The following is a 23,916-nucleotide window of genomic DNA, read 5'->3' as shown; positions in this document are numbered from 1 at the left end:
ATTACAGGCTTGAACCACCATGCCCGGCCAGTCTCAAATAATTTTTTTTTTTTTGAGACGAAGTTTCGCTCTTGTTACCCAGACTGGAGTGCAATGGCACGATCTCGGCTCACCGCAACCTCCGCCTCCTGGGTTCAGGCAATTCTGCCTCAGCCTCCTGAGTAGTTGGGATTACAGGCACGCGCCACCATGCCCAGCTAATTTTTTGTATTTTTAGTAGAGACAGGGTTTCACCATGTTGGCCAGGCTGGTCTTGAACTCCTGACCTCATGTGATCCGCCCACCTTTCACCATGTTGACTAGGATGGTCTCAATCTCTTGACCTCGTGATCCACCCGCCTTGGCCTCCCAAAGTGCTGGGATTACAGGCTTGAGCCACCGCGTCCGGTCGCCAAATAATTTTTTAATGCATGTATCTAGCACCATATAGCTTCTGCATAATCTAGCTGCATAGACAATACCTGTCTGGCAATATCCATGTTCTGTTTTTGAGACGGTCTTGCTCTGACACGCAGGCTGGAGTGCAGTGATGCAATCACAGTTCACTGCAGCCCCTCAACCACCCAGGCTCAGTTGATCCTCCCACCTCAACCTTCTGAGTAGCTGGGACTGCAGGCGTGCGCCACCATGCTTGGATACTTTTTTTGTATTTTTTGTACAGATAGGGTTTTGCCATGTTACCAGGCTGGTCTGGAAATTGGCTCAAGTGACCCACCCACCTCAGCCTCCTGAAGTGCTGGGATTAGGGTTGTGAGCCACTGCCCAGCCAATATCCATGTTTTTAAAAAATCGCTTCATATGTCATCTAAGACTCCATGATTATCTCACTTGTGCTTGTATCTTCATTATCTTTTGCTGCCCTTTACACTCGTGCATGCTTCAATAATAATGAATTACTTAGAGTCCCAATAATTGTCACACAATTTCTTCATTCTGTCCTTTTATCCAGTCTCCTCTGAAGGCCCTCCCAAATTCCATACCCGTTTTGCTAGCTGAATATTTGATCAAAATGTATATCTAGAATATAGGTTAAATTCTGTTAAATATTATGGCAATTCTGGCAGAAAAAAAAAATTCTATATCTCATTGAAACCAGTATTCATAATCACAGAAACAGTCCTTAAGCTAGAAGGGAGAATGCAGATCAGTGATTGTCTCTTTATTTTATGTTTGAAGATAATTCAAATTCATGTCATCAGAATTCTCATTTAGGCTCTTCTACACTGAATTACTGCTGTAACTTTGAGCAAATATTAGAGTCTGTATGGGTTTCATCTAAAAAACAAGAAAGTATGAATAATCTGGAGTTTAACTTGAATATACACTGGTTCTACTGAGTCAACTAAAACATGCCAAAAAATATATTCTTTTTAATTATATAATTTCTTTGTAGTGATGGAGTCTCACTGTGTTGCCCAGCCTGGTCTAGAATTCCTAGATCATGTGATCCTCCCTCCTTGGCCTCCCAAAGTGCTGGGATTATAGGTGTAAGCCAGCCAAAAAATATTTTTGAACATTTTTGCTAGTGTGAACCATTTGACATTCACTATAGGTTTTAAAACTGCTAAAGGTGATTATGAAGCAGTGCTAGTCTTTCAAAATTTAAGATCTAAATGTGTTTTTGCTATTCACTTCCCAGATTTCTATTATACCAATGATTAATTGTAAGTACTAAAACTTATTTCAAAGCCACTGTTACTTCTGTTAAATTTATTATCATTACTATACCATAATTATGTTAGAAAATAAAGATAGTATACCTCATGAAAATTTTCTGCTTCTCGCTCTTTAATTTCAAGGTCAATTGCTCTCCTTCTTGCTCTTTCTTCTTCTATTTTTTTCTGTATTTCTTTTTCAGACAACTGTCCGATTTTTTCAAACTTGCTTTTTAGATTTTTAGCTTGAATAGATCCACTCCTTTTTAATTTGATCAATTCTTCATATTCTCTGCTCAGTCCAAAAGTTTCATTTTCTTCCTCTTCCTTAAAAAAAAAAAAAAAAAAAAAAAAGTTTTTTGCTGTTGTTTTAGATACAGATTCTCACTATGTTGCCCAGGCTGGCCTTGAATTCCTGTCTTTAAGCAATCCTCCTGCCTCAGCTTCCCAAGGAGCTGGGCCTACAGGCATCCGCCACCATGCGTGACTCAAAAAAAAAAAAAATTTTTTTTTGGTTGAGTATCAGCATATTAGTTTGTACAATAAATCATCTAAAAAGTGTGCACTATTTCTTACTTGATACCAAAAATAAAGTTTAACCTCTTCTCTAAATGCAGAGTCCAAATTTACTAACTCAAAATGGTGCTACAGATTTAAGGCTTTATTGAAAACATCTTATTCTACTTAAAATACTATTTTCATTAAGGAATATCGTTAAAATCCTCTTATATTCCTTGATAACCTGCTAAAACTAAAATATTCATGACAAGATTAGTTTTTTCTAGGAGTTGCAGGAAAATCTTTAGGGGAAGGCAAAACGATAATTTGAAAGAACACTGGACTAGGAGTCATGAATTCTAGTCCTGGCTCTGGTGCTGTGTGGGCTTCTGTCCAGTTGCTTACTCACTGTAGGATTTAAGTTTTTTTGGTTGTTTTTTGTTTTTTGAGGAGTCTCGTTCTTGTTTCCCAGGCTGGATTGCAATGGCACAATTTTGGCTCACCGCAACCCTACACCTCCCAGGTTCCAGCGATTCTCCTGCCTCAGCCTCCCAAGTAGCTGGGATTACAGGCATGCGCCACCACTCCCAGCCAATTTTTGTATTTTTAGTAGAAATGGAGTTTCTCCATGTTGGTCAGGTTGGTCTCGAACTCTCAACCTCAGGTGATCCGCCCACCTCAGACTCCCAAAGTGCTGGGATTACAGGTATGAGTCACTGTGCCCAGCCTGATTTTCTTCATCTCTAAATAGATCCTGAGTACCTGAAATTTTTCCTACTTTTGATTTTATGATAGTCTTATAAAGTTAAATATCACTCAATACTCAAGTTAACAAATAAGCGTTTCTGGAGATATAGTTTGGTAAAATATCTACATTTCTCTACATATCACTTGTATTCTCAATTATATATTCTGCCAGCTGAGATAGAAAAGGAGTCAACTGGCCAGGCAGGCACAGTGGTTCACACCTGTACTCCCAACATTTTGGGAGGCCAAGGTGGAAGGATCACTTGAGCCTAGGAGTTCAAGGCCAACCTGGGCAACACAGTGAGACATCATATCTTCAATCAAACAATTGACTAGGTCTACAGCCATACCACCCTGAAAGTGCTGATTGCGCCTGATCTTGGAAAAAATTCACTGGGTGTTGTGTGTGCCTGTAGTCCCAGCTACTTGGGAGGCTGAGGCAGGAAGATCACTTGAGCCCACAAGTTCGAGATTACTGTGAGCTATGAGTACACCACTGCACTCCAGCCTGATAGAGACTGCCTTTTTTTTTTTTTTTTTTGAGACTGCCTTTTTAAAAAGAAAAAAAAAGAGGAATCAATCATGAATGGGCTCCAATTCTTTAGTTAGTTAGTTAGTTAGTTTCTTTGAGACAGAGTCTGACTCTGTCACCCAGTCTGGAGTGCAATGGCACTATCTTGGCTCACTGCAACCTTTGCCTCCTGGGTTCAAGCAATTCTCCTGCCTCAGCCTCCCTAGTAGCTGGAATTACAGGCGTGTGCCACCACACCCACCCAGCTCTTTTTATATTTTTAGTAAAGACAGGGTTTGCCATGTTGGCCAGGCTGGTCTCAAACTCCTGACCTCAAGTGATCTGCCCAACTTGGTTTCCCAAAGTGCTGGCATGAGCCACTGCACCTGGCCAGCTCCAATTCTTTATACCATTTTATCTTGTTTGTTTATTCAGATTCTTTTCCCCTGACTTTTCACAACTATTACTAGTCCTTTGTAATATTTACTAAACCCCAATCCCACCATATGGAATGGTAAAATACTATAGGTATTTCTGGTATACTTTTCCTGAAGATGACCTAAAGTTCTAGACAGAGTTTTAAAAGGTGAAGGCAGAGGGTGTCGTAGTCTGGGATGATGTGACATGAGGCTTAATTTCTTGACTCAACCAAGGGGTAAGAGAAAACATTACTATTTCCACTTTTTAGACTATGTGGGGTGAAAATACACAACTCATAAGGTACCTAGACCTTGAAATATTTGCCTACAGTACACTCCTGGCATTTATTTACACATTTATATTTATATTCTCAGGGTCAGCTAGATAATTTGCCAGCCACACCTGGGGCAGAGAAGTAAAACTTCCCTTCCCACATGCCCACTGCCCCAATCCATAAAAAACAGGCAACTTCAAAGAGATTGCAATCTCTATGTAGGGACCCACTGGGTTCCTAGGTCGTAAGTTGGTGAGAGGACCCCACCAAGTTGCCTGCCAAACATGCCATAGCATTGCCAGTCCAAGTCATGAAGCTACATCCTAGACCCTGATCCTGTTCATGTGCATGGCCTGGCCCTTGGTAGGGGCCAAAGCTGATGGTGAATACAGGCCCCCATTCTACCTTTCTCTTCCACTGCCCATGCAACCCAGGCCACCCAGTGGGATGACCGCAGAGTCCAAAGAGGGAAGGAGGTTAGGCAGGGCCTTGGGAAGGGGGCTGCTGAGAACTCATTCCAGTGAGGCAGGAAGACAGCATGAAGCTCTAGTGAGTCAAGGCTCCTATATAGGCACTAATTCAAAGATAAAATTAAGAATTTCAAGACAGTGGCTGGGCGTGATGGCTAATGCCTATAATCCCAGACCTGTGGGAGGCTCAGGTGGGAGAATCGCTTGAGCCCAGCGGTTTGAGACCAGTCTGGGCAACAAAGTGCCATCCCCCAATCTCTATGAAAAAAAATTGCTGGGCATATATGCATAGATAGTTATAAATATGCTTATAAATATATTTTATAAATATGTATATTTATACATATATATAAATATAAATCATGCCTGTAATCTCAGCACTTAGAAGGCCGAGGTGGGTGGATCACCTGAGGCCAGGAATTTGAGACTAGCCTGGCCAACATGGTGAAACCCCTTCTCTACTAAAATACAAAAATTAGTGGGGCATAGTGGCTCATGCCTGTAATCCCAGCTACTCAGGAGGCTGAGGCAGGAGAATCGCTTGAACCCGGGAGGTGGAAGTTGTAGTGAGCCAAGATCATGCCATTCCACTCCAGCTTGGGCTACAGAGAAATACTCCAGCTCAAAAAAAATAAAAATTAGCCAGACATGGTGGTACATGCATCTAAAGTCCCAGCTACACAGAAGGCTGAGGCACAAGGATCACTTGAGCACAGGAGGTAAAGGCTGCAGTGAGCCATGTTCACGCCACAAAAAAGAACTTCAAGACAGCAACTTCAGCATTAAACCACAAATGCAGGGCCTTCTGAACATGGAGGAGTCTTACAAATGCACAAGGTGCATGCCCATGAAGCATGAAACTGGCACTGTATAGTCTATATATAATATATATTAAATATAAACATGCATATTTATAATTATATAAAAATATAAATAGTAATAGCTCAGTAACTTGCAAACCTAGATATTTTATAATCAAACTATCAAGGAAGGAGTAGTTATAACAAACTAGAAAGTACACATAATTATGCAGAAGCCTGTAACATGTAAGTGCCTCATAGGAGTATGTCAAGTACCCTAAAGGTGAATAATAATACAAAATTATTCTAAGGTGATATAAGCAAAATATTTTGCTTAGTAAATATGGGGAATGTAAATAGATATTTCTTTAAAATCTTACCTCTCCCATTTCTTGTCTTAGTTGTTCAAATTCTTGTTTCTCCATTTCTAGCTTATGCTTCCGTTCCTCCTCTGTTCGTCGTTTTTCTTCTTCCATCTTTTGTTTTAATAATTCTTCAAAATTAATTTCCAGTTTTCCCGGTGTAAGAGATTCTTGAGAGATTGTCTTATACATCTCTGGGGAGTCATCATCTACTACCTATTTAAAATAATTATTTTATCACTCTGCCCAGGATTATACATACTAAAAAGGGGAATATTTCTAGAAGAAACTGGGATTTCTTAGAGAGGTTCCACATTGAAGAAAGAACAAGAGGATTTAACAATAAACAAGGAAGTCTCAACACAGTGTTCAAAAAAAGAGGAAGAATTAGAAAATGTAAGACAAATATTTTGTGGTTATGAAGGAAATGGTAACCATCTATTCTCCATTACAATGGAGACAAAGAAATACTTTATTCATACTGTGAGTGCTTTGAATTAGACGTTAAGATTTCCAAATTTGAGAACATTTTTTAATTGGATTAAAATAACTCTCCATTCTGGAGAGTTAATTTTAGTTACCTGTGATTTTGTCTGATTTAATTACATAATCCATCACAATCTCTTCATAATCAGACAAAAATCACTCTTGGTGCTATGAGTTTATTGTTTATTTGCTGTCAGGCTAATTTAAAAAAATAATAAGGCCAGCCATGGTGGCTCAAACCTGTAACCCCCGCACTTTTCGCCTGTAATCCCAGCACTTTGGGAGTCCAAGGTGGGTGGATCACGAGGTAAGGAGTTCGAGACCAGCCTGGCCAACATAGCGAAACCCCGTCTCTATTAAAAACACAAAAATTAGCTAGACATGGTGGCAGGCGGCTGTAATCCCAACTACTCGGTAGGTTGAGGCAGGAGAATCACTTGAACACAGGAGGTGGAGATTGCAGTGAGCCAAGATCATGCCATTGCACTCCAGTCTGGGTGACAAAAGCAAGACTCAGTCTCAAAAAAAAAAAAAGAAAAGAATAATAGTTAATACTTAGAGCTGCCGAGTACACTTATACGTACTTTACATGTATTTATTTAATCCTATAAACCTATGAAGTAGTTATTACTAATATCCTCATTTTACAGACAAGGAAACTGAGACACTGAAAAGTAATTGTCTAAAGTCAACACAAATACTATGTGGCAAAGCTGGGATTCAAACTTCAAAATCTTTCTAATAAGATTATAGGCGAAGTGAGGGATTACACCTGTAATCCCACCACTTTGGGAGGCTGAGGTGGGCGGATCACGAGGTCAGGAGTTCGAGACCAGCCTGACCAATATGGTGAAGCCCCATCTCTACTAAAAATACAAAAATTAGCCAGCTGTGGTGGCTGGCATCTGTAATTCCAGCTACTCAAGAGGCTAAGGCAGGAGAATCGCTTGAACCCGAGAGGCAGAGGTTGCAGTGAGCCGCGATCACACCATTACACTCCAGCCTGGGCGACAGAGTACGACTCCATCTCAAAAAAAAAAAAGAAAGAAAGAAAGATTATAGGCCAGGCATGGTATAATATAAACCTCTGCCCTGAACTGTGACCCCATGGTTGAAATAGACATAGGGGAATGAGAGAGGCAAGGGGTACTATTCATTTGCTCCACGTTTTATCAAGGCAATCCAGGGTTTACCACAGAACTACTTCAACTCAGAAACAATGTTTAAGTGGTTTACAATTCAAAGATTGCCTGAAATTTTTAAATTTTATATATGCATGAACTAAGCTATAGTATGAAATTATAATACTTATTCCTGGATAAATTACAATACTTATTCGTGGACAAGAAAACAATATAAATGAAAGAAGAAGTTTTTCTCTCTTCTCTTGATAGAGAAATGTCTTTAGGAAACTCGGTTTTGGTTTAATGCAGCTTTCTCCCCCACATTTCTTCCACTAGTGAATCATGGTAAAAAGGCAGTTTGGGCCTACAAATCTGCCCCCAGGACTAGGTCTTTTAATCTTCACAGTTACTTCTCTTCTACCACTTCTAAACCTGCTTTTTTCCAAAAATTAAGTGCATTCACAATGTCGGTAGGATTTCTATGTAGAAACCATATATGAATCGGGGATTACCTACGGCACCTAAGATTTCAATATCACTTGTCCCATCAACATTTACTGGAGGTCTGTTATGGTTGGCATTGTACCACATGTTTGATGAACAGTCTTGGCCTCATGGAGTGGAAAAGACAGCCATAACTATAACAATATAGGATTAGTGCTATGATAGAATACTAAATGTTGTAAGAATTCATGGAAGAAGGTGGAAAGTTGTGAACTGGAGTGAGCAGAGCACAGTGAAAGGAGTGAGGGACATGTTTCAGTGTGAAGGCAGAGAGATTCTCACTTTGCAGAAATACAAAGAAATTCAGCATATTTGGAACAAAAAGCAGATTAAGGAAGAATCAAGAAATAGGAGCAATATATAAGAGAAGACTATAAAGAAATTTGTTTTAGAAGTTTTTGGATTTTTGCTTAAGGCAAGTGGGAAAATATTAAGCAAAACAGTAACAAAACACAATCAAAATTTCTTTCTTTCTTTTTAAAGATTACTCCTGGCCTTATAGGAAAGAATGAGTTACAGGTAAGAAAGCAAATTAATTAGGAGTTGGCCCTAACAGCAACTTGGATTATAGTAGTGGCAGTGGAAAATGGGGGAAAAAACTGATAGATTTAGGAGGTAGAATAAATGAGACTTAGTGACTGGTTGTACGATAGGCATGAAGAAGAAGATGGAAGTGTTTCAGGCTTCCAGGTTTCTGATTTCTGTATCTGGGTAGGCGATAGGCAATAAAACCAAATAAACACTTGGACATATGTGTCTGAAGCTCACCCATACAGAGGAAGAAAACCAGGTTATGATATCACCAAAGCCAATTACAATGTTTCAAGAAGGAGATAGAGTGCTCAAGTCTCAAATTGCTTGAGAATTGTTGGTCGAATAACTGCGTTTTACAAACAAAACTGGTATAGCAAGTACAGTCATAACCTTGTGACAGTTAAGTTAGGTCCCAATTTCCAATAGTGATGAGTGAGCATTTTGGAGAGAGAAATAATTCTGATTAAATGACTCTGGTCATTTAATATATAGTGGGTGGGATGAAAATTGAAAAGAAAGAAGGAAAGGAAGGAAATAAAGGAATGAAGGAGGGAAAAAGGGAGGGTGGGAAGGAGGTGGGGAGAGAATAGAGAGGAAGAAAGGAAAAGTGGTGGGAGGAAACTCCCTACTTCTTCCTTGGATACTTAGTTCTGGAAAACATGGCTTCCCAGAGAAGGGAGATTGTGTCCAATCCTTTATGCCAAAGATGGTAATTTAATCCGAATTTTCTGAACACTAAATTGAAGCAAATACCTTCAACCAACTGGTGTTATTCTATGGAAGACTTTAAAACATTTCTACTCTTGGCACAGATTCCAGAAATAATAGGGTATTCTCTAAAGCCTAATGATTTCTGTTAACATACTCTCAAAACTGAGTTCTAATAGCATTCTCCAGTTAGCTTCTGTCTTACCATGTTTCTCCTTGCTTCAGCAAATGCCTTCTTTTCTTCCTCTATTCTCCTTCTGGCTTCTTCTTCTGCTTTCCTTTTTTCATCTTCTCTCCTTTGCCTTTCTATTTCTTCAAAACTAAGTTTGAGTTTACCAGGGCGGTACTCTTTAAAAATTTTTGCTGTGTCTTGGTTTTCCTCTTCTTCATTTACCTAACCAAATAAACAATTCATTACTAAGAATTGAGATTCATCAGAAAATGGAATAAATTATCAATCGAAAGGCACAGAATTAGCCACTTCACACAGGACTGTTTCAATGCCCTTAATATACTTGACCAAAATCCCCTTCCTTTTTAAAGATGTCTTATATGATAAAGTATTCAAATATGGAGAAATTCCATATAAAGATGTACTCAAGTTAAAACTTTCAAGTAAGTCAAATTTCTATAGATTAAATTGAATATTTAAACATTTTTAGCCTGGTGTGGCAGTTCACACCTGTAATTCTAGAACTGTAGGAGGCAGGAGGATCACATAAGCCTAAGAGTTCAAGACCAGTCTGGGCAACCTCATCTCACATAAAACCAAAAAACACATTATAGCCAGGCGTGGTGATGTGCCTGTATTCCCAGCTACTCGGAAAGCTGAGGTGGGAGGATCACTTGAGCCCAGTAGGTTGAGGCTGCAATGAGGGGTTACTATTGAGTGTTAACTTTCCCAGAACAAATATAAAATGTATATGTGTGTACTTAAATTGGGGTTCAAGTATATTTACACAGAATCTCTTTGGTAATAAAATAAAGTTCTCATTTTGTAATTTGTGTAGTTTTTTTTTTTTTGCTGTGAACTATGGTGCCTTATACTAATCAGATGAAAGATTATCTAGAACTATTTTATATAAAATTCAGGTTTTATGATTTTATCATTAAAGTTTTAACTTATTATTAAGTTAATTATAATATTAAATGTATTATTTATTTAATAATACTATTTCTTTATTAAATTGTCCACCAGAAATATCTAAAATGTGTAGATATTATCCAGCTATACCCGAGTAATAACATTTTCAAATGTTTAGAAAATTAAATTTTTTGATATATAATTCTTTTTTTTTTTTTTTTTGAGATGTAATTTCGCTCTTGTTACCCAAGCTGGAGTGCAATGGCGCGATCTTGGCTCACCGCAACCTCCGCCTCCTGGGTTCAGGCAATTCTCCTGCCTCAGCCTCCTGAGTAGCTGAGATTACAGGCACGCGCCAACATGCCCAGCTAATTTTTTGTATTTTTAGTAGAGACGGGGTTTCACCATGTTGACCAGGATGGTCTCTCTCTTGACCTCATGATCCACCCGCCTCGGCCTCCCAAAGTGCTGGGAATACAGGCGTGAGCCACTGCACCCGGCCCTAATATGTAATTCTTAGAACATCATTCAAGAAAGCTGATCAAGAAAGTTCCATAACTTTAAAATTATAAATATTCCATTTTTAGATTTTTTTTTTTTTTGAGACAGGGTCTTACTCTGTCACCAAGGATAGAGTCCAGTGGCTCATTCATAGTTCACCATAGCAATCCTCTCACCTCAGACCCTGGGGAGCTTAGACTACAGATGTGTACCACCACACCTGGCTAATTTTTGTGTTTGTTTTTGTAGCGACATGGTTTCCACATGTTGCTCAGGCTGGTCTGGAACTCTTGGGCTCAAATGATCTGCCTGCCTCAGCCTTCTAAAGTACTGAGATTACAGGCATGAGCCACCATGCCTGCCCATTTTTAAATCTTAAAATGATTTTGGAATCAGTGTTTTCTTATTTCAATTTTACTTTTTATTGATAAATTTATTAATACCATAAAAATAATTAAAAATTTCCAAGAACTTAGTATATATGACAAACACCATTTTAAGTGCTTCCTAGATATTAACTCGTTTAACCATTTAAGAAATAGGCATTAAAAAAAAATCCAAGTCATTATGGAAGTTAAAAAAAAAAAAGTAAGCACTTTCATTTTTACCATTTTACAAAAGAAGAAACTAAGAGAGAGATTTAATTGCTTAACACAGCGAAAGATTAAAACACTTGTCCATGGTTACACAATGGTTGATATCCAAATCTAGACAATCTGGCTCCACAATCCATGCTCTTAACCACTACACCACACACACACACAGAGGCATGCATACAAATACACACACACACACACACACACACACACACTTTATAAGGTAAACCATATTCCATAGTAAACTCTTATTTTGTTATGTTCAAACAGTTGAAAAACTGGACTGTTGAGGCCAAGTTTACATTTATAATCAGATTTGAAAATGTCCTGCAGCCATGTCATTAAGTACGTCGCAGATTTAACTGACAAATGAAGGAAACCAGGTTCATTGAGTAATTATTTTGCATATTTATATATTAATAAATATTAATAAAATTAAAATTTAAAGCATATTGGGTAAAATGCCCCAGAGTTGTAACTGGAAAACAGTACAGATTTTTTTTTTTTTGACACAGTCTCACTATGTCACCCAGGCTGGAATGCAATACCATGATCTCGGCTCACTGCAACCTCCGTCACCTGGGTTTAAGTGATTCTCATGCCTCAGCCTCCCATGTAGCTGGGATTACAGGCATGCACCACCACAGCTGGGTAATTTTTGTATTTTTAGTAGAGATGTGATTTTACCATGTTGTCCAGGCTGGTTTCACACTCCCAACCTCAGATGATCTGCCTGCCTTGGCCTCCCAAATTGCAGAGATTACAAGTGTGAGCCACCGTGCCTGGCCTGGATGTATTTTACCTATGGAATATGTATACGGATTGAAAATCAGCCCTTCTATATATAAAAATCTCTTTGAATTTAGAGTAATGAAACGTATCTAAAACCAGCTACCTTCATTAATATTAATTGTAAGGTTTAAATATAGATTCACCATTTGCCGCCTTGCTTCTTCAAAAGCACGCTTCTCTTCTTCTAAACGTTTTCTTGCTTCCTCTTCAGCTTGCTTCTTCCGGTTTTCTTGTCTTTGTCGCTCCAATTCTTCAAAAGTTAGTTTCAACTTTCCAGGAGAAAGTGATTCTTTTTTTGCTTCACTTTCTATTTCATCATCCTAAGAAAACATTATGAAAACCCACCTTTTAGTCATAAAGGAAAATGCTGCTAACCTAACTCAACTGCCTTGATTTGTTTCTTAAAAAAAAAAAATTACCATGACCAATGAAAGACACTTTGCTTCCTTGAGAGATCGTCGTTGTTCATCATATCTTATTCTTTTATCTTCCTCATACTTGATCCTTTCTCTCTCTTCATGTTCTTTTTCTAGATCCTCAAAATTCTTTTTCATTTTTCCAGATGTTTTATATGATTTGACAGGTACCACAGTTATAAGTAGTGAATCATCTCCTTCCTATTTTATAAAATAGATAATTGGCATATTTTTTTCTTAATCAAAATTGAGTTTCATGGGATTTTAGCTCCATAATAGGTGAATTCCATTGCATTGTCATCAATGTTATTATGAAGAACAAACAATTTTTCAGATTATTGTTAAATATCTCATCTAAATTATTTGTGCATTACGAGTTAATCTTACTGAAATCCATTGCTGACGAGGTTTAAGAAGTATTCTATTTCCTAAAAGATGGAGTTAATACAGCTGTGTGACGTTGCCTGAATTAGCTATTTGTGCACTAATCCACAAAATGTGCATGTGAATGTACTCTAAATCAATTTGATGGTGGATCAATTGAGTTTAAACCCCAAAAAAATTTCTTCATATGATTTTTTTCTCTATGCAAGCTTTTAAATACTTAATAAAACTAATATTTAGTGAGGAAAAAAACACAGTATTTCCAAGTGATTTATTAAACATTTATATAATAGATAAAACTCTCTGGTATTTGATTGTATTAAAATATTTTATATTATTTAATTTATTTTAATTATAAAATCTGTTGTTGCCTCTGATTTTCTGAAAACTAAGAAGAGTTATGAAATGAAACACGTGGCCCTAAGATAAAATTGCCCCCAATTTATGGGCTGTAGTTTTAGGCACACCATCAAATTGAAAGATTTTTAACTTACTCTGTTAGATAAAAGGAATGACTAAAATTTTTGTGTTTGTTGAACATTTCTTCATGGGAACAGACACTGCACGCTATACTATTAAAGGAAAACCAAAACATAAACTCTCAGGACCTCTGAGGAAAGAAAACAAATGATGAAAATAAAATTTCCTTTTTATAAATGTTAGCTTTCAACAATCATAGCTGTTAGTAACAATTCAAAAAATATGTTGTCTTGGCAGAGTATCTCAAACTGAGACTAGTAAGACTTGTTTTTCTAACCTAACTATGAAAACAAAACATACTTTTCTTTAAAAACACTAAGATATAGTGTTTGAAAGTGCAAAAGTATGATCTTGCTTTGCAGAACATACTTTTTTGTTGTTGCTATATTTATAATAAAAATAATCAAAGCCCTTTTAATTTTTCTTATACTAAAAGATAATTTGTGAATCAGATAATTTTAGGTGAATGTTTCATTAAAGGAAATGTCTGTTTACCTCTGATGTTGATTCAGTTCCCGTATTGTTTATGTCCTCAATCTATTGAATGAGAATTTCATATCATTACATTATATCAGATTTCTACTTTTTGCTTTTAAACATACAACTGAAAAGTAATTTAGTTATGACTTAGAGTAAATTTTCAAATTTATAATTTTTGAAATATGTTTATGTTGTTTCAAATAAGCTAAATATGTCCTTTATATTTGTTGTTGCATATTGATATCAATATCAATATCCAAGAAACATACGAAGAAAACAATCAGGCTGGGCGAAGTGGCTAATGCCTGTAATCCCAGAACTTTGGGATGCCGAGGTGGGCAGATCACTTGAGCCCAGGAGTTCAAAACCAGCTTGGGCAACACGGCAAAATCCCTTCTCTCAAAAAGTACAAAAATTAGGTGGGCGTGGTGGCACGCACCTGTGGTCCAGCTACTCTGGAGGCTGAGGCAGGAGGATCACTTGAGCCCAGGAGGTTAAGGCTGCAGTGAACTATGTTCACACCATTGCACTCCAGTGTGGGTGACAATGAGACCCTATTTCAAAAAGAAAAACAGGAATAAAAAATTAAGATAAAGCCTACCTTTCTAACACAGAAACTGAATAACAGACCAAACTCTTATGACCAGGCTGTTGAGCTTACAAGCAACAATTATTAATTTAATTAGCAATTTAAACCAAGACACACAGAAACACTTCTCCATTCTTTGTCACTACCCCAGCAAAAAAGGAAAACCTATCCATTGCAATCTAATGCTTGTCATGATTATATTTTATAACATAAATATAGGGCAAAAATAAAACCGATACAATAACAGTGCAGTGAAAGATGTAGGCTGGTTTATTTATTTATTTATTTGAGACAGAGTCTCACACTGTTGCCCAGACTGGAGTGCAGTAACACGGTTTTGGCTCACTGCAACCTCTGCATACCGGGTTCAAACAATTCTCCTGCCTCCGCCTCCTGAGTGGCTGGGACTACAGGTGGACACCATCATGCCCAGCTAATTTTTGTATTTTTAGTAGAGACAGGGTTTCACCATGTTGGCCTGGCTGGTCTCGAACTCCTGGCCTCAAGTTATCTGCCTGTACCCAGCTGGGATAGAATAGTTTAGAAGGGAAAATAATTTTCTCTATACGTTCACTAGATCCAAGTAGGAAAGCTCCTCATTTAAAAAGTGAGAGCTTGGCAGGGCACGGTGGCTTACACCTGTAATCCCAGCACTTTGGGAAGCCGAGGCAGGCAGATCATGAGATCAACAGATGGAGATCATCCTGGCCAACATGGTGAAACCCCGTCTCTACCAAAAATACAAAAACTAGCTGGGCGTGGTGGCACATGCCTGTAGTCCCAGCTATTGGGAGGCTGAGGCAGGAGAATCACTTGAACCCAGGAGGCAGGCAGAGCAATAATCCATTTCAAAAAAAAAGGTGAGAGCTCAATTTACCCATTACTCATAAGAACTACCATTAGTTTAGCCATAGAGGAAGAGTAATGTAATGTTCTTAGCAAACTGAGAATTGAGAGAAGATAGGTGATTTAAATAATACAATGTTTAAGATCTCAGAAAAAGAAAACATAAGCAATGGGAAAATGGGAACCATTAGAAAAGTAAGAATTCAGTTGGTTTATTGTTTTAATTTGACTTTTAAAACCAATGAAAGAGTCTGATTAAAGAGCATTAACTCCTCATGCAGTGTGAGGGAATTTTGTCGTACCCTAGTTCATACTAGGAACTAGGCTAAGTCCCTGTCTGCTCATCATCACACCTTTCTATATTTTCTCTCAAGAAAGAAATAATACATTTTACTAAGATAACTGGCCAGGCATGGTGGATCATGTCTGTAAACCCTGCATTTTGGGAAGCTGAGGCAGGCCGATTGTTTGAGCCCAGGAGTTCAAGACCAACCTGGGCAACATGGCAAAACCCTGTCTCTACAAAAAAAAAAAAAAGAAAATTAGCTGGTTGTCACGGCACATGTCTGTAGTCCCAGCTACTAGGCAGGCTGAGGTGGGAGATTCACTTGAGCCTGGGAGGTGGAGGCTGCAGTGAACCTGTACTCTAGCCAGGGAGACAGAGAAAGTCCCTGCCTCAAAAAAAAAAAAAAAAAAGTCACCCAATTTCTTGAAAAAGAAATTATTCTAGCTGGGCACGGTGGCTCAAGCCTGTAATCCCAGCACTTTGGGAGGCCGAGGCGGGTGGATCACGAGGTCAAGAGATCCAGACCATCCTGGTCAGCATGGTGAAACCCCCGTCTCTACTAAAAATACAAAAAAAAATTAGCTGGGCATGGTGGCGCATGCCTGTAGTCCCAGCTACTCAGGAGGCTGAGGCAGGAGAATTGCCTGAACCCAGGGGGCGGAGGTTGCGGTGAGCCGAGATCGCGCCATTGCACTCCAGCCTGGGCAACAAGAGTGAAACTCCGTCTCAAAAAAAAAAAGAAAAGAAAAATAAATTATTCTGAGCCAAGTTTGTTAAAAATAAATCTATTTTATACTTTAATAGTTTATTTTCATGGTTTTATTAAGAATAATTTTGTATACTATAAAATATTTTGTTTAAAATAATTTGCTTTGTTATAGAATTAACACTGACATAGTAGGTAAATGGTGAAAGTTTTGCTGAATTATATATTGTACTTAAAATCTTTAATGGATCTATAATAAAATAATTACAAAATACCTCTCTTTTTAAAAAATACTGACAACTCCTCTTTAAATCATGTTAATCTCTCAGTAAAAAGATCCGGGAGGCTAGACGTGGTGTTCATGCCTGTATTGCCCCAAATTTGGGAGGCCGCAGTGGGAGAATCTCTTGAACCCAGGAGTTTGAGACCAGCCTGGGCGACAAGAGTGAGACCCCATCTCTGCAAAAAAAAATTTTTTTTTGGTAGATTTTTTTGTAGAGCAGCAGGGTCTTGCTCTGTCACCCAGGCTTGGGTGCAGTGGTGCAATCTTGGCTTACTGCAACCTTCACCTCCTGAGCTCAAGCAATCATCCTCCCACCTCAGCCTCCCAAGTAGGCGGGACTACAGACATGCACCACCATGCTTGGCTAATTTTTAAAAGTTTTTGTAGTGATGGGGTTTTGCTATATTGCCCAAGTTGGTTTGGAGCTCCTCAGCTTAAGCAATCCACCTGCCTCAGCCTCCCAAAGTGCTGGTATTACAGGTGTGAGCCGCCACACCTAGCCAAAAATTTTTTTAAAAATTAGCCAACCATGGTGGCACACATCTGTAGTCCCAGCTACTTAAGAGGTTGAGATAGGAGGATCACTTAGCCTGGAAGGTTAAGGCTGCAATGAGCTGTGATTGCACCACTGCACTCCAGTCTGGGCAACATAGCAAGATTCTATCTTAAAAAAAATAAGCAGGGCACGGTGGCTCATGCCTGTAATCCCAGCACTTTGGGAGGTCGAGGTGGGTGGAACACGAGGTCAGGAGTTCAAGACCAGACTGGCTAACATGGTAAAACCCTGTCTCTACTAAAAAATACAAAAATTAGCTGGGCATGGTGGCTCGTGCCTATAATCCCAGCTACTTGAGAGGCTGAGGTAGGAGAATTGCTTGAACCGGGACCTTGGAGGCAGAGGTTGCAGTGAGCCGAGATTGTGCCACTGCACTACAGCCTGGGCTACAGAGCAAGACTCCATCACAAAATATAAATAAATAAAAGGATCAAGGAGATATGGTGAGAAGCCAGACACTGAAAATATAGAAAAGAGAAATACTAAATTTATTAACCCAACTTTCTTTTATTGTTGCTGCTACAACCTTCCCAGACCCAGGTCTTTTTTTTTTTTTTTTTTTTTTTTGGTAGAGTGACCTGATTATGAACCTCCTGGATTCAAGCAGTCCTCCCACTCTAGCCTCCTGGGTTCAAGCAATTCTCTCACTTTAGCCTCCCAAGTAGCTGGGACTATAGGCACCCACCACCATCTCCTGGCTAAGTTATTTGTTCGTTTATTTGTTTGTTTTTAAGAGCTGAGTTCTCACTATGATGCTCAGCCTGCTTCCCAGATCCTTATTAGCTTACGGCAAAATAATAAAATATGCTTGAAGGTTTTTTTTTTTTCTCTCTTCTTTGCTCACTTAACCATTACCAAAAGAAGAAAACATTGGAGAATACTCTTTTTTCAAACAAACAAGGAGAAGGATAAATCTAAGTGTCAGTATATTCAGAGAGACCAGATATTCAGAAGTTCAGTTATAGTGTTGACTTTCAGAAGCTACCATTGAAGAGCTGCTTCCTATTTCTTTTGCTTTATAAAAAAGCAAAACTCCTTTTGCTTCTTCCCAAATCAATTTGCTTCTCTCCCTTTTCTTTTCAACACTTCCTTCTCTTCCCTCACCAGTAACTTCTTTTTTCTAAGCTGATGGACTTTAACTCTACTCATCAGAGTATCCTCAAAGATAACGAGATAATATCAAGTTAAGATTCTTCCCCAAATTGATTCTAACATCCAGTATACCTACTATTAGTACATCCTATTAATCCCCAACCACCCCTCCACCGCATTTTTTTTTAAGAGACAAGGTCTCTCTGTTGCTGTGGGGAGTGCCGTGAAGTGATCATAGCTCACTGCATCCTCAAACTCCTGGGCTCAAGCAGTCCTCCTGCCTCAAGCCTCCCAAACTGCTGGGATTACAGGCATGAGTCACCATGTCCAGCTCTTGTTTTTAATTCATTATAAGATCCTAGAATCTCTGAATCCTGTAGGTCACTGAGACATTCAGCTACCTTCGACTCAGGAATCCTTTTTATGGTATTATTGCATATGGATTTATACAAATAAATTATACAAACAAATATGGATTTATACAAATTATGCAAACAAATATTAAATCTCTTTTTGACTACATATGCCATACTTTACTCCTTATATTCAAAGATACATTAAATTACATTAGAGTGAAGTGGAAAATGTACTTAATTAGATTTGGAAATTAAACTCTACATATTTATGAAATAAATTACTAGGCCAGGCACAGTGGCTCACACTTGTAACCACTTTGGGAGGCCAAGGTGGGTGGATCACCTGACGTCAGGAGTTCAAGACCAGCCTGGCCACCGTGGTGAAACCCATCTCTAGTAAAAATGCAAAAATTAGCCAGACATGGTGGCACATGCTCGTAATCCCAGCTACTCAGAAGGTTGAGGCATGAGAATCGCTTGAACCTGGGAGACAGAGGTTGCAGTGAGCCAAGATCACACCACTGTACTCCAGCCTGGGTAACAAGAGTGAAACTTCATCTCAAAAAAAAAAAAAAAAAATTGCCCTGCTGAATTTCAGACTTGTGTGGGCCCTGTAACTCCTTGTTTTAGGCAATTTCTCCCATTTGAAATGGCTGTATTTACCCCATACCTGTACCCACCTTTGCAAATCCAGGGTAAATACATTTCTTTAATATGCAAGTATAGCCTATGCTTTGCTTTCATTGTCACTTTTCTTTTCAGAAAGGTAATTGAAACCTGAAGGAAGCATTGCAAAAAGACTGAAGGCACTTAATGTAGGCTTTAAAAGACCAGCTGATATGGTTTGGCTTTGTATCCCTACCCAAATCTTGTCTTGAATTGTACTCCCATAATTCCTATGTGTTGTGGAAGGGACCCGGTGGGAGATAATTTGAATCATGGGGATGGAGGCAGCTTCCCTGATACCGTTCTTGTGGTACTGAGTAAGTCTCATGAGATCTGATGGTTTTATCAGGGTTTCCACTTTTGCCTCTTCCTTATTTTCTCTTAACCCCGATTATGTAAGAAGTAGCTTTCACCTACTGCCATGATTTTGAGGCCTCCCCAGCCAGGCAGAACTGTAAGTCCAGTTAAACCTCTTTTCTTTCCCAGTCTCAGGTATGTCTTTATCAGCAGTGTGAAAACAGACTAATATACCAGCATTTAAAGGTATTGTTATTAGAAGACCAGCATTTTGTTAGGTACTCATGAATAGTTTATATGTGAAATTGCCTTACATCTTTGTATAGTCCCTTAACTTGTAAAGAAAAGTAAGGAATGTAGATAGGGTGAGGAATGTGGATAGAATGGTAGATTGTATATGACACAAATCATCTCACTATTCTACCTTAAAATAGGCATATTCTGCCCATATCCTTCTAGGCATCTGATGTTAAATATTTTTCCTTAAGATCTTTTCAGGTTAGCTGCCTTTTTTTTTTTCTTTGAGACAGGGTCTTGCTCTGTCACCCAGGCTGGAGTACAGTGGCATGATCTTGGCTCACTGCAACTTCCACCTTTCAGGTTCAAGCGAACCTTCTACGTCAGCCTTCTGAATAGCTGGGACTACAGGCACTCACCACCATGCCCAGCTAATTTTTGTAAGTTTTGTAGAGAAGGGATTTTGCCATGTTGCCTGGGCTGATGTGGAAGCGATCCACCTACACTGGCCTCCCAAAGTGCTGAGATTACAGGTGTTAGCCACCATGCTTGGATGGTTAGCTGCTTTTTAATAGGTTTACGTTATATTGAAATATTTTAACGAGGCAACATACTGATTAGTTTCACTATGCACAGTTAGTTTCAGAAACAAATACCAACTTAATCTTTAGTGATACCTGCTCAGCCCTTTTCGCTAATTCACGCTGTATTTTCCTCTTTTCTAGCATATCCTGCTCAATTCTGCGTTTTCGTTCCTCCTCCGTTCTCTTCCTTTGTTCCTCTTGTCTTTGTTTCTCCATTTCAGCAAATCTACCCTTAACAGTTCCTAAGAACATATGAAAAAAAGTTTGATACTTTGCTATGTGTGTATTTTGCAATTTAATTGACAATTTACCCCTCAAGCTTCTTACCTGTTAGTTTTGGAACATAAGCCTTTTCTACTTTAGAAGATATGTCCTCCTCATCATCAGAAGCAAGCATTTCTTTAATCTAGATGGTTAAATAAATTGATGTGAGCACATGTCCAAAAACTAGACTAAATCATATTATATGCAGAGTTTAAATTAGGTTACAAATACAGAAAAGTATTTTAGTTATAGTTAATATGAAATGTGGTTAACGTGAATAAATAAAACTTAAATTAAAAAATGAAAATGAATATTTTCACAAGAATAAAGTAAAATAAAATAACCTCCTGCTTTCTCCTGTTCCATTCTCTCTCTCTAATATATTGTTCTTTTCTTCTTTGCTTTTCGTCTCTAGATCTCCTTTGATTTCTTTCTTCCCTGGCTTTCTGCATGGCTTCAAACTTATCCTTTACATCACCCTTGCCAAGTTTTGGTACATAGGTTTTTGGGACAGGTTTAGATGAAGAAAGCAGAATCTTCATTAGAAGAAAATAAAGAAAAGAAAGTTAACAAAAACAATAGGAAAAAATAGATAAAGATAGATAAGAATAAGCAATATAAATATTTATTGAAACAGAAAACAGAAATATGTTTGAACCCTTTACTTGACCATCACAACCTGCTTAGATACTTTCTAAAACCTAACTATGAAAAATCACATTACAGAAAATACGAGAGTAGAAGTTTCACTGTTATATAGTAATGAAGTCCATTTTGTGGGTAGCATTCCACTGAAGCTGAAAGTCAGTAAAATATAATCAAATTCTGAATTTTAAGTAAAAATAACTGTATTTTATTGTCTAACTTCATTATTAAAGATTCAGATTTGATATCACTTGGTAAAAAGATACCAAAACTAATTTCAGTAAATCTGGTGAAGTTGAAAACAAAAGTTTAGGCTTTAAAGTTTAGACCCTAATTCACATTTTACACCCTTCCTGGTTCCTGTATCTAATATAAACAAAACTGAAGGCCAGTCCTTTAATCCTTCTTTCTGGCTGAGGTACGCCATGGTCTGTGTGCACAAGCAGTGATTTATGTTGTTACTGTTATTTCCCATCTATAACTTCCTTAAACCACATGAAAAATGTGTAAGAGGGCTGTATCATTCTATATAGGGTGGGTTCTACGAGAAGTTCCATATGGCAACAGAGCTTCCCAAAGAGTGGGAATCTGGTAGAAGACTGAAGAAATTATTTTCCTCCACTCTAAAACCATGAAAGCAACTCTAAATGAAATTTCAGTAAATAAAATGTGTGCCTCAGAACACCAAACTCTTTTTCCTAGTGATAATGGTGATTGCTTAATTAATCTGTGGCACACCCAGCCTATATTTTGTGAACTATTATGTGTCATTGGCCATTTAAGGGTTAACTTTATAATTTTGAGGTGTCAGCAACTGAGGTCTTCATACTACAACTCTCAGTATCTATAGTCAAGAACCAGAAAGAAGCTAAAAATAAAAATAAATAAAAATAAAAAAAACTAAGGCACTGAAAAGGATCCTTACCTAAGAGTGCATTCTCCTGTGAGGATAGGTCAAACTTTGTTTTAATACTAATTTCTAAGAGTTATTAAGAACAAAACATTTAAAATTCTACTCAGAATGCTAGGTATCACATCCACTTCACTATCATTCACAAATTTAGTACTTGTGCTTTGTAGAATTTCCTAGAATCCAAATGAAAATACTAGCTCAAGACCAGCTGCTGAATTGTATCCTTTGTTTTACATCTTGCCATTATGTTATTAATTATAAACTCCTAAATATAACCTTTCCACCAAATGATTGTCCTTTCGGCAATTCTATAGTCAACTCTACATTTTCCTCTTTTATTTTTTTTCACTTTTGAGACTTACCTCAGCCTTTTGGGAAATATCATTCATGTTTGCTCTATGTGGTCTTGGGCTGATTATGAAGCTCTGTATATTTTTGCACCTGAAAAAATTTTAATATTGTATAATAATTTTTAATTTATTTTTAATATAGTATTATTGTTATAAATAGAAATAGCAGTTAATTGCTCCTCAAAAAATACTGATATGATCCAAGGAAGTAAATTGTGATAACCTTTAGCTCTTTTTCCCAAGATTCATGGTATAGAAAATATAAGGTGTATGATGTTACAAGATCCCTGAAAGTTTTTGATCCAGCATAGCTTGATGAACATATCAAATTCACTTGAAAAGAATGTGTATTCAGCAATTATTGAGTTTATTAGTCTATAAATACTAAGGTAGTTGATCAGGTTTTAGATCTGTATTTTTACTAATTTTTGGCTAGTTCTATCAATCTTCAACTATGTAGATCTATGTAGAATTTTTTTTTTTAAGACAGAGTCTTGCTCTGTAGCCCAGGCTGGAGTGCAATGGTGCAGTCTCAGCTCACTGAAACCTCCACCTCCCAGGTTCAAGCAATTCTCCTGCCTCAGCCTCCCGAGTAGCTGGGATTACAGGCCTGTGCCATCAAGCTCAGCTAATTTTTGCATTTTTAGTAGAGACAGGATTTCACCATGTTGGCCAAGCTGGTCTTGAACTTCTGACTTCAAGTGATACACCTAACTTGGCCTCCCAAAGCACTAGGATTACAGGCATGAGCCACTGCGCCTGGCCAGAATTTTTTTTCTCCCTTTAATTCTGTTGTTTTTGTTTTATGTAATATCAGGTTTAATTGCATACACATTAAGATTATATCTTCTTTTTGAATTGACCCTTTCAGTAGTATGTTTTTTGTTTTTGTTTTTGAGACAGAGTCTCACTATCACCCCAGGCTGGACGGGTAGTGGTGCAATCTCAGCTCACTGCAACCTCTGCCTCCCAGGTTCAAACGATTCTCCAGCCTCAGCCTCCTGAATAGCTGGGATTACAGGCGACACACCAGCAAGTGTAGCTAATTTTTTATGTGTTTTCAGTAGACACGGGGTTTCACCATATTGGCCAAGCTAGTCTCGAACTCCTGACCTCAAGTGATTCGCCTGCCCTGGCCTCCCAAAATGCCGGGATTACAGGTGTGAGCCACTGTTCCTGGCCTGCTAGTATGATAGTGGTATGTCAATCATACCTTAATAAGGCGGTTTAAAAAAAAAAATTCCAGGGCCGGGCGCGGTGGCTCATGCCTGTAATCCCAGCACTTTGGGAGGCCGAGGCGGGTGGATCACTAGGTCAAGAGATCGAGATTATCCTGGTCAACATGGTGAAACCCCGTCTCTACTAAAAATACAAAAAATTAGCTGGGCATGGTGGCGCGTGCCTGTAGTCCCAGCTACTC

General features: G+C 38.2%; 1 protein-coding gene across 9 annotated transcripts in view; it reads right to left on the bottom strand.

Annotated features, from left to right (window-relative positions):
• Positions 1-23,916, bottom strand: part of NEXN (nexilin F-actin binding protein) — a 42,416-nt gene that overhangs the window by 6,674 nt on the left and 11,826 nt on the right. For 3 of the 9 annotated variants that reach the window (XM_035251954.3, XM_035251947.3, XM_035251948.3), the window contains 10 exons: positions 22,509-22,587; positions 20,933-21,124; positions 20,652-20,730; positions 20,418-20,566; positions 13,842-13,883; positions 12,486-12,683; positions 12,210-12,386; positions 9,299-9,487; positions 5,756-5,953; positions 1,761-1,982 (listed from right to left, as the gene is read on the bottom strand). In XM_035251954.3, coding sequence (XP_035107845.1) covers positions 1,761-1,982; positions 5,756-5,953; positions 9,299-9,487; positions 12,210-12,386; positions 12,486-12,683; positions 13,842-13,883; positions 20,418-20,566; positions 20,652-20,730; positions 20,933-21,124; positions 22,509-22,535 — 1,473 coding nt within the window. In that variant the 5' untranslated portion in view covers positions 22,536-22,587. The remainder of the gene's footprint in view (positions 1-1,760; positions 1,983-5,755; positions 5,954-9,298; positions 9,488-12,209; positions 12,387-12,485; positions 12,684-13,841; positions 13,884-20,417; positions 20,567-20,651; positions 20,731-20,932; positions 21,125-22,508; positions 22,588-23,916) is intronic. The other 6 variants (XM_078332280.1, XM_035251949.3, XM_035251950.3 and 3 more) reach the window with 4 other exon arrangements.

The sequence above is a fragment of the Callithrix jacchus genome, chromosome 7, assembly GCF_049354715.1.
Source record: "Callithrix jacchus isolate 240 chromosome 7, calJac240_pri, whole genome shotgun sequence".
In the NCBI taxonomy this organism is placed as follows: domain Eukaryota; kingdom Metazoa; phylum Chordata; class Mammalia; order Primates; family Cebidae; genus Callithrix; species Callithrix jacchus.
This window is presented reverse-complemented; position numbering and strand designations above follow the sequence as displayed.